This window comes from Pyrgilauda ruficollis, unplaced genomic scaffold, assembly GCF_017590135.1.
Source record: "Pyrgilauda ruficollis isolate IOZ18807 unplaced genomic scaffold, ASM1759013v1 scaffold78, whole genome shotgun sequence".
Taxonomy (NCBI): domain Eukaryota; kingdom Metazoa; phylum Chordata; class Aves; order Passeriformes; family Passeridae; genus Pyrgilauda; species Pyrgilauda ruficollis.
Genome location: NW_024529710.1, coordinates 445,704 through 456,685, shown reverse-complemented (window position 1 = coordinate 456,685; position 10,982 = coordinate 445,704). Strand labels below are relative to the sequence as shown.

General features: G+C 41.6%; 1 protein-coding gene across 1 annotated transcript; it reads right to left on the bottom strand.

The window, feature by feature from the left end:
- Nucleotides 1-531: 531 nt before the first annotated feature.
- Nucleotides 532-10,509, bottom strand: MINAR2 (membrane integral NOTCH2 associated receptor 2). The gene is made up of 3 exons (XM_041486758.1): nt 10,345-10,509; nt 1,612-1,857; nt 532-711 (listed from the first exon to the last, which is right to left on the bottom strand). The coding sequence occupies exons 1-3, from the start codon at nt 10,507-10,509 to the stop codon at nt 532-534; spliced, it is 591 nt and encodes a 196-aa protein (XP_041342692.1).
- Nucleotides 10,510-10,982: the final 473 nt, after the last annotated feature.

Sequence of the window (10,982 nt, the reverse complement as noted above, 5' to 3'; positions counted from 1 at the left end):
GAAAAATTGTAAGAAAATATTTATGTGTTTAGGCTGGTTTTACTATGTGCTGCATCATTGCAGCAATGCACTCAGTGGCTAAGAAATGTGTTAATTTTTGTTTTATAATTCTTTGTGATATCTTGAATGATGCTTTATAATGCTTTTCTATATTCTAAAAATAGCTTTCAGAAAATGACAAAAAGGATGTAGGTGTTTATTAGAACAAATAGTCAGCTGGTTCTCTATATACACTATATGTAACATACCACACGTACTGACTTAAATCACTAGACCAAAGAAGGCACTAAAAAAGCTAGAGTATAGTTTCCTTTTTAAATTATACCTGTAAGGAGACATTCAGCCATGCACAGAATATTTGTCTCTTTTCAGGGTCAATTCCTTGTACTGTACCAGAATATTTTGAAGAAGTGATGTCAAATAAATTGTGTTCGTGATAAAAAAAAAAAAAATGGAATTCAAATAAAACCAGAGAAGGAAATAATTTAATAAAAATATTTATTGAAAAAAAATCATCATCATTTGGCTAAGCTAGGTAAGTAAAATACTAAGTGTGATTACAGTAATTAGAATGCACATGGCTAGTACCATGAGCAGAATGATTCGGCAATATTTTGAATGTTTTTTTTCTCGCTCCTTCTTTTTCAACAAGGTATCATACCCAGGAGTATAAATATCCCCCATCCAGAATTGTAGATCATTAGGATTTTCCTAGAAGAAAAGTCAGAAAATTAAATCAGTTTCTCTCTTTTACACACAAAGTCATTAGAACATACCCAGAAGTATTTTGGCTATCATCAGACACTGATTAATGAATTTAAGATATCACAATACATATGCAAGGCACTTTCACTTGAATGTAGGTTGTGCTACTTTCCAGATGCTGCAAATGTTCCACTGGGGAAAATTAAAACCACACTTTTCATCCAGGAACCAAAAGTAGGACACCAGCCATTGAAATGTGTTTAAAAACCCAGAACAAACCATGTTGTCTTCTCAAGAAGAAATGTCATGCTGTATAAGCACATTTCTGACTCCCTTTTCAAAAAATGCAACAACAACAACAAAAAAAAAAAAAAAAAAAAAAAAAAACCCAAAAAAAAAAAAAAAAAAAAAAAAACCAAAAAAAAAAACCACCCCAAAACCAAAAAACCAAACCAAAACATAACAAAAACAAAAGTAATCCTAGAAGTGATTTGTGCCAATCCACAGGGAGGCAGGATCCTGTATCATGTGGATGAGGCTGAGAAAAACATATGTCATTTGACGGCAAAATTTTGCTATGAACAGTTATAAAGTGACTATATAATATTTAAGTGCCACATTTGTAGCTCTTGCCTAAGGGAAGCTGAGCTGTACAGCATTGTGGTTTAAGAGTTTCTCCAATCAGAGGTCATGTACTGTAAAATTTAAATTCCTGGAATCTTACCAGATAAGTAGATTTCTTTCCTGATCAGACTCATGTTAGTGTCATGTCTGTACCAGAAAATACCTCCATATTTACTTCTGTAATACCACCTAAAGTTCCAAGAGGGCTGCACAGTGGTTTATGCACGCACCACACAGCTCACAGCAGTGCACTTGCTCAGAATCAGCACAACAGCAAATTACCTTTATGTGGCTGGCCAAGTTAGAGTGCAGTGACTGTCTGTCATAGTCTTGCACAGTCCAGGAAGGGGTCTTTTTCTTCTCCTCCCAGTCATCATCCACATGGATATCACTGTACAATGGGTTGCTCTTGATTGTGGATTTCAGGGTGATGGGAGTAATGTGTTTCCCCAGGGATTTGTCTATTATTTCTTGACTGACCCTGTTCAAGTCTAAGCCTGGCAGCTCAGTGACAGCTCTCTTTTCTCTCTGTAAGACACAAGTTAGATCAGAACCTGGCTTTCATTTGCATTACCTACAATACAGGCCTCCTTCCAGAATTATCACTTGTAACGTAACAGAATCATTTTAGAACTGAACATGCAACCATTTTTCTCCTTCTGGCAAACTTCTACAGCAAGGCAGCCTGACTGCTTACTCTGGACAGATTTCTTCCTTCTGGGGAAAGCAGGTGGATAAAATCTGAACATTAAGTTCTTTTGCAAATGTGAATTGACATTATAATGCCTGCTGGAAGAAGGCTTCTGCTTTAGGGACACAGTGCTATGGAGAGCTGCAGTAGAATATTATAGTTCTGGTGGAAGAATGCATGATGCAGGAGCAAAGATGTAAGGACAAAGAAAAATGATCACAGGGGCAATGGTGTGTAAATGACAACTTCAACTGGAAATGCATCTCTGATAGAAGGGGTGTGACACAGTTCTGTTCACACTCTTGAATGCTAGATCTATGTCAGGATGTTGAAGAGGCTCTTCATTTAACTGAGGGCACTGTCAGCATTCACAGGTAATTAAATATCTGAGCACTCTCCCAGTAACAAAAGCTGTTGAATAAGACCTTTTAGAACACGTGGGTGTCAAGGGAGGAAGAATAACAGCCCTGGTGGAATCATAGTTTTTGAGAAATCACAAGCTGCCTCTCAAAAGAGCACTCAGGGCCTCTTTAGGGGTCTGTAAAATAGTAGTTACGATACTTTTCAATCTGTAATTGCCTGGAGGAATGCAATCAGACACTCTAGTCCAAGCTATTCAAGATTCATCCCAACTTTCTGTCCCCAAGACTTTCAATTAACTTGGTACTGATCTGTGGTAACACAGTGTGTCAGCGACCTAAGAGCTACCTGCTTTTTGCAGAGCTTTTGTTTTACACTAACACCTCTCCCATCTCTTAGGATTTTAGAGCCAGCACAGCATATTCATCCCTCCTCACAAGTACTTTTATCCTTAGGAAGTTTTTGTTGAGTCAAGGGAGCCTTGGCCTGACCCAGTGGTCCTGTGGTATGCTGGGAGGGGGCAATCCCCACCTCTCTCCTGCTCTCAGAAATCACAAAGGTGTGGGCAGCACCTGCTGCACCATGCCTATAAGGTTAAGTGCACGTAGTAAACAACCAATGAAGAAGCTGGGTCCTGAGAAACTTACTTCCACGTAAGGATGACTTTCCCTGAATTTTTCACTTTTACTGAGATCTCCAGATGTAAAGGTACCTCAGGCCGGAAGGTACTTCAGCTGCAAAAGGACTAGGGGCATGTCCTGCTTCTCCTTCTGCATTTCTGGTGGGAGCTCAGGGTATCTGACCTCCTGCACACTGGCTTTGGGAACTGCGTGGATACCTCATCAAGTCAGTGAAGGTCCCTAAGACAGCAAACTGTTGGCTTCTTTTGCTTGAATAATTTTCTGCCCACTTTGTGGGGCAGGTGAATCCATTTGCAGCGGAAGTCAGCTGCTGTGTGCCATCACCTACTCCATGACTGCAGTGTCATGTGTGCATGTATAGATTTGTATACATTAGTCTGAGACAGGTAGGTGTGGAAGGAAGCATAAGGACTGATTTCCTTCAGAAAGTGAAGGTGAAGAAGAGAAAATAACAGACTTTGCCTAAGAAACTCTAGGAGGAAGCATCATGCTGGCATTCCTATCACTAAATCCTGCAGAAGCGACTAAGCATGTTTCCCATCAATAATTGCCATTAGTAGGCGGGTGGATCCTCAACAACCTCCCATCCTTCTGTTAGTTCATAATTTCCACATGTCGTTCCTTAGCCTCCACACATCCCCTGATAATATTACTCTCTGCATTGCAGTTACAGCTGGCACTGAAGCCCTCTGGGCTATGCTGGCCAGATTTCAGAGGAGCTGGTGTTTTTAACTGCCTTTTCTTTCTGACTGCATTTTATTTTATTTACTTTATTTCTTATTTAAGATTTGTCATTGACCTTAATAACTCTTCCCTCAGGCTTGCTAAATAGTTGAACTTGGAGAACATTTTGTTGAAGAACGCGAACTGTCTCACCAGGGGTTGATTGGTCTCCCTAGGCTAAAACGTTGTGAAAAGAATGTGACTTGACAGTAATTTTTAAAGCTGTTTCCCATAAAATTCTCCAAAACTTGGAATAGATGGCATGATGCAAAAATTTGTTCATAAAAGCAGTGCTTTGTAGTGAAACTTTTTCCCCCTACTGTCTGAAGTACCTTTCTTTTCATGGGCATGAGGAGAGTGTGGTGGCTTGGAGCAGATACAGAGAGGGAAAAGCGTGGGAAGGGCAACCAGGTTTTATCATGAGAGCTGGACCAGAGTTTGGGGTAGGATATAGTTAGCAGAAATTTTAGAGAACAGACATTGAAGTGACAAGCTAATTGGGAGAATATACTTGATTACAGCTGATACTTGACTAGTTAGGGAAAAGTAAGGATGGAAGTTGGAATCACATGCAAGCCCCAAAAGTTTTAAGACTAAGATATCATACAAAGAAATAGGAGCAATATTGCATTAAACTATGCATTTGTAGAAGCAGAGAAACATAAGATTAGATAACAAAAATATGCTTGCTAGTATTAGTTATTGTAAAAGCTACCTTTTAACATTTTCTTTTAAGATTCAAAACACATCCCAACCTTTGTCACTGATTCTGACTTATGCAGCAAATGTTCAAAGAACGAGAAAAATATTGTAAATTTAGGTATCAATATCCATTACAGAATTCATGCTATATACACTGAATATAAGAAGACTGTGTGAATGAGGTTGGAACAGAGCAAATCAAAGGCAATTTACGTTATTATTTACTGAATGGAAGGAGCAAACAGTGAATACTCAAAGAAGCAGTAGTTATGAAGAACACTGAAAATTGTAGATGAAATATATTTGTATTTATTTTACAAGTTGAAAAGTACTCAAATCTGCAAACACATGACTGTGTTTGATCTACATGTAGCTCATGAGCAAGTACACTGTTATAACTGGTTAAGAACTCATTTTCACTGTGAAAAGTATGTTCCCCTTTGACAGACCCAGAGAGCTGTCACATACAAGCACTAGCATTCTGTGAAAAGCCCAGAGACCTATAGAGGGCTGATGTTACTTCCATTACTGAGTCAACATGTGCCTATTCCATGTTTTTTCTTGCTGATTATTTTATAATGCAAATTATGCATACCTTGCAATACACATAACTAAAACTATAATTTGTAATTATAATCTTTATAATAATAAATATTTATTAATTTATCATCTTTATTACTAGGAAACATTTTAACCTCATTTTTATCTTGACTTCATCCTTCTGTTCCCACTTCTATTGTTGTTGATAGCACTGAAACAACTCAAGAGCCTAACCATTATTTTCTCAACCTGTGATATGAGGTATCACCCATCAAGCCCAGGACATCAATAGTTAAGGCTAGACCTAGATTTCAAGCCCATCTACCTGAAAGAAGAGAACAAAGAGACAGATAAAAAAATTAAGGAAATATACTTCCTGGAACTCAAGCTTTTCTTTCTTTTCCACCAGATAGAACCAGCTTCTCTGCTCCCATGGCCAGCCCTAGTTACCACTTGATGTTGGCAATTATGCTCAGGAAAAGTAAGAAATGCTGTTGATGGTCAGCTACTAGAAGTTTTAACTAAGGCAGTCCTACAGAAACTTACAGCCACCAAATACTACAGGATTTGTTTCATAACAGCCTTCTCAATCCTAATGAAAGTGACTAGAAGGGTGGTCATTATATTTGACAGTAGTTTGTTGCAGTGTGCTTTTATACTTTGTAATACTTTGTAATAGTTTTGATTTTGTATCCCCTTATTTTCCCCAGATGATGTACCCCCTTTTTGTACCCCCTTCCTCTACCTGTGTAACCATTCTCCTGTGTTGAGATCATCCCCAAATCCCCGCCCTGGCTCTCTGTCAGTCACTCAGCATCCCATCCCCTCTATCTAGAACTTTCGGTCAAAGCCGTCGAGTGATTTGCCCGAAGCCAGGGGTCAGCCCCCCAAGGATGATGTTATACGCTATCCCAAAAATCTATCCCTAAGGCTGCATCCTTGGAGGGTCTTTATTGGTCAGCAAATGTATCTACCCTCGGTTTCCTCCCCCCCTTTAAATGTAACCTTGAGATTCCTTTGTTTCACTCTGAGCATGGCGCCCACTGAGGTGTGGGGCCCCCTGAGGAGCTCCGAATAAACCTTGGATTGGCCCCCTGCTGAGAGTCGGCCTTTTACCCTCTACCGATGTCTCCAGCGTCTCTTCTGCTGCAAAGGCGACTAGCCTAGCTGCCCTCAGCACCCTCGGGGCACCAGAGAGTGTCCCCCCGCTGTCGGTCACTTCGGGGCTGCCCCCCCGCTGTTTGCCGACCCGGGGCTGGCCGGGGTTCACTGGGAGGCACCCAGAGAGACGGAGACAGTTTGTTTAATACTATAACCCTCTGTTGTGCAAAAACCTTGTAACAGATTGTGGAGGACCCTACCTGCACTCATAAGGACACTTTTCTGATGTAGAGGACTATTTTGAAGGCAAACAAACTTCTAGGGTGTAGCTAAGAATCCCTGTGGTAGGTGTATTAACTGTATAGGTATTGCTAGACATTTGGAAAATTAAAAGCTCTTTTGTTATGAGGAATAATAGCACTTGAGAGCTTCATTCAACAAATCACATCTCATAGGAGATATGATGGAAAAGCAGTTGGGAAGACAAGGATTAACCAAAGGTGCATAAGGAGGTAAGAAAGACAGTAGGGCAGACAGCTCAAATCAAGGGGTTTCTGAGAAGCCCGAGCTGGTCCAGACAAGGCTGCAAAGATGATCAGAGGGTTGAAGCACCTCTCCTATTTGTGCAAGCTGGGGTTGTTCAGCCTGGGGAAGAGAAGGCTACAGAGAGACCGGGTAGCACCCTTCTAGTACATACAGACGTCTGACAAGAAAGTTGAAGTGAGAATTTTTACAATAGGACAAAGGAAATGGCTTTAAACTGAAAGAAGGCAGGTTTAGATTTGCTATAAGGATGACATTCTTCTCTGTGAGGATGGTGAGACGCTTGAACAGGTTGCCCAGAGAAGACGTGAATGCCTCACCCCTGACAGTGCTCAAAGCCAGACTGACTGGGGCTTTGAAGACACCTGCTCAAGTGGAAGACATCTCTGCCTATGGCAGAGGAGTTGGCACCAGATGACCTTCCATCTCAAACCTTTCTATGATTCTAGAAATGAAACTTTTCTTAAGGAAGGAAATGAAGGGGATCTGGATTCCTTGTCAGAGACATTAAGGCAGCCTCAGGTACTGCAAAACTGAAAAGCCACCTGACCTGGGCAGGAAAGAAAGCAGCAGATGGTTGCAAACACTTCAGCCAAAGTGACAGGGATATTTAGACAAAAGTGAATACTCATATGGACTATTTTAATTGAGCATTATTGACACTACTTCTTGTAATATATTGTTTAGTTTAGAAAGGTGTTTTATCTGTCACTGGCAATACAGTTCTGCAGGGCTGTGAGTGCATTATATAAAAACTTTTGTACAGTCTCAGACCAAAGCTCCTGCAAACCTCACAGCTGGCTCTTATTGTGGCCAGTTGCAGATGTCTAGGGAAGAACAAGGGAGAGAGTGGAAATATGCAATGCATGTATGAGCCAGGGGACAAAGAAATGATTCTAACCCGGCACCTAACTTACAGATTTTAAAAAAACCCTCTTGTCCTGGTATACTGAGAAACAAGCAAGGACAGGACACAGGCATTAACTCATACGTAAAGCCAAAAAAACACCATGCCAAGAAGTCTTAGCATGCTGCTAAGACTGAATGCTCTCTGCTGTCTTCCAAAAATAGTGGGGGGAAAGGGAAATATAAACAAGAAAGAGAAGTCTGAGAACTGCAGAAAACTACCAGGCTGACTACAGGGGAGACATGCATGAGAAACAGATATGGAGGATTAATCATCTGGTGTGTGCTGGGCATTAAAACATATTGTGGGGCAGAGAGTCCAGCAGGACTGGAAATTGTCAGGGAGACTAGAATGCGGTCAGCAGTGATACATTTGCAGGAGAAAGTCTGTGCTTTTTACGCTCCTTTTCACAAGGAAGGGCCAAAATTCCTGGACTGCTTTATGGTTTGTTTTAGTCAAAGTAGACGATGAAAGTACATGCTAAGCAGAGAAGCTGTTCAGTTTGCCTGATACCAAAGAGGAAAGTGAGGAGAAAGACCAGCAGTTTTTTGTCATTACATGAAGCTGCTTTTTATAATGGAAACAAATTTTAAAACTTAAAGGTGGAGAAAACACATAAGCACTTCAGTGCTTTTGAATTTAAGTGATCTCATAATAAAAGTTTGGAACAGACCACAAGCATACCACTGAGCAGTCACTTTGCACAGGGAGACCTGAGTAGCATTAGTTTCTTCAGAGAATATTAACTTTTAAAGAGGGAATTTAGGCTACTCTTAAGGTTTAATGACTTTAGGAATCTTTAGATCATGCACACGTTCTGAAATTAATTCTCTCTCCTTCTCCCATCCCCCCCTTTTCCATTTCTGAATTAACTAATCCTTAACCCCATTATCTCTCTCATTTTAAAGTAAAATATGTTATTCCTGCACCATTAGTTCTCCACTGTGCCATCATGTTTCTTCTAATGTCTGGAACTCATAATGACTTTTCCCTTTACTTGATTGCCAGCAAAAGGAGAAAAAGAAGGCAAGCTCTTAAGGGAGAGAGAATGGCACAATGAGTTTTTATCTGGACAGCTTGAATTCGCTAATGACTACACTAAAAAGTATAGATTGTATCCTAGGTTTAACAGTTATAATATGTACCACTTTGCAAGCTCCATTTTTGGAGTCTTGGTGAGTACAGACATTTCCTTTGTAACAGCCTTCCCGGGCTGGGACACAGAGTTCCAGGAAAACCCTCTTGCTGGTGGCAAAAAAAAAAAAAAAAAAAAAAAAAATGCAGAGCACAAGTCAAAAAAGCACAGGGCTCTCTACACATTTTTAATCCTCCCGCAGCTCTGCAGCCCTGGCTCAGTGACAGTGCGTCCTGATTGACAACAATGGGGAGAAGGATCCCTGCTGCTGCGGAGGCTCTGTGTGTGGCTGCCTCCCTCCTGCATAAAAGAGGGGCTTACATGGGGGCAGGGGGTGAGGCCAGCATTGCACCATACCCTATAGTTTGGGATCCTTCAGGCTCCGTCCCTTGGTTAGGGCTGTTTGCATGGGACACTACGGGCCACCGCGTTTTCCCCGCCCCAGCTCTCCTTGGGGAGCCGCCAGCAAAGATTATACAACACGAACAGAGTGGCTGGAGGCAGTGGAGTAGGCAGAGGGAAGGGTGCCTGGGGTAGGGAAGAAGCTCGGGAAAGGAAGGGGGGAGCATGGAAGCGGGTGTCACGGGGAGAGGACTTTTGCAGTTGGAAGAGGACTGGAATGGACTCTGGGAGGGTTTAGAGAGCTGATGGGGAGAAATGTCTGAAAAGGGAGAAGTGCAACAGGAAGTAGTTGTAGGAGACTTTCAGCATCATTCTCCTCCCTTCCCCCAGGTTCTAGCTTTTTTGGCTCTTACTCCTCATTTCCCTGAGGAATCAGACCCCCACACTAAGGATCCTGAGAATGTAGACCCTTCTCCATCACTCCCCTCACCCCCAACCACTTATGTATGTCTCCATCCCTTGACAAGAACCAGACCTTGGAGCTTTTGCTCGTGCTAGGGGTGGGGAAAGGCGAGGGGCTCCCCGGGCAGCAGGGAAGGAGCACTGTGGAGCAGCAAGTGGGGCCCAGAGGGGTGTGAGCTGATGCAGCTGTACTGCTGCTGATCCAGACATGAACTTCTCCTCCGCCAGCTCCAGGGCCTCTGCTAGGCAGTGCACATTTACATTTTTACCAAGAAACTGCTGCTACCTATATAATAACCTGGATTAATGCAGTCAGCATGTTTCACACTTCCAACAGTTGTCTTTCAGTATACTAGGAAGGCGAAAGTTGAATGAGGGAAAAAATATAAGGAAAATAAAAAGGAAGTTGTGGTGCGCTATGTAGATATATACGTTTGTAGCAAGAATCTCTCATGTCCCTCTAATGTGCCTTTTCATCAAGTTTAATGGATATGACTTCACTTTCAGTTTTAAATCTGGGGCTTTTCTTACTTCAGAGAGTATATTCCATACACACCTTTAGTACAATTAAGTGATATTTGACTTCAGTAGACTTTATGGAAAAAGCAATGAAAATGTTACAAAGAGCAGTAGAAATCCTAATACACCAAAATAAAGTCAGTGGACCCCCCTGAAGAGAGTAACTCTTCTCATGGAGCCTGATCCTTGCTGATGTCCATGGGAGAATACACAGGAATATTAACAATGCCGATTAAGAGATGCAAGAAGCTGAAACTACAGCTGATCTGTCACCGTCATGTAATTTTTCTCCTGATCCTTAAAACAAGGTACAAAAATCAGGAAAATGTCAGCCTCTTTTAGACCTTACCTGTAAATAGATCCTGTTGTGCCACCGCTGCACTCCAGGTAAAGCTGCTTCTGGGAATTTTGCCCAGTTGGCTGGTAGAAAGGCAGAGTTTTTCACTAAAGATTTAACCTCCAGTTGCAGGAATTTATCAGGATGGTTGTTGTTTGGCAAAACGGAGAGGTCCATGTTTCTGTGCTGCAGAGTAATAATGAAAACAGCCCCAGCTTCTGCTTCCTGGCTGTGCATGCTCTTTCTATTATTAATGACGTGAAGAAGGATACGACAGTTTCCTGAAACTGTATCTGACCCCTGTTTGGTATCAGGCTCACTTATATCATCTACCAACGATAAAAGATTGTTTAGAAGTGGCAGAGCAGATAGGACAAGTTTCTGTAAGTGCCTGACTTAAGTTTTCAGGTTCAAGGTCTATTTTGATAGATACATATGTGCTCATTAACACTAACTGAGTACCAGTGAGTAGATGCATAAGACACCTAAATGCATACCAGCACTTCCTCAAGTTATCTGCCAAAAATGTCAAGCCTACAATACTTCAAAGTAACATTTTTTCCCCCCAAGGAAATTAGAAGCAGCTTCCTGTCAAAGCAAGTCTTCCTTTTCTGCAGCAGTACCAGGAGGCTCCATTGTGCTGTGTGAGT

Excerpts from the sequence above, each read along its gene's own strand:
- MINAR2 (XM_041486758.1), bottom strand. The coding sequence starts at position 10,509 with ATGGACCTCTCCGTTTTGCCAAACAACAACCATCCTGATAAATTCCTG. Across the intron at positions 1,858-10,344 it reads ACAACAGGATCTATTTACAG|AGAGAAAAGAGAGCTGTCAC; the intron begins GTAAGGTCTAAA and ends TGTGTCTTACAG. Across the intron at positions 712-1,611 it reads ACTTGGCCAGCCACATAAAG|GAAAATCCTAATGATCTACA; the intron begins GTAATTTGCTGT and ends CTTTTCTTCTAG.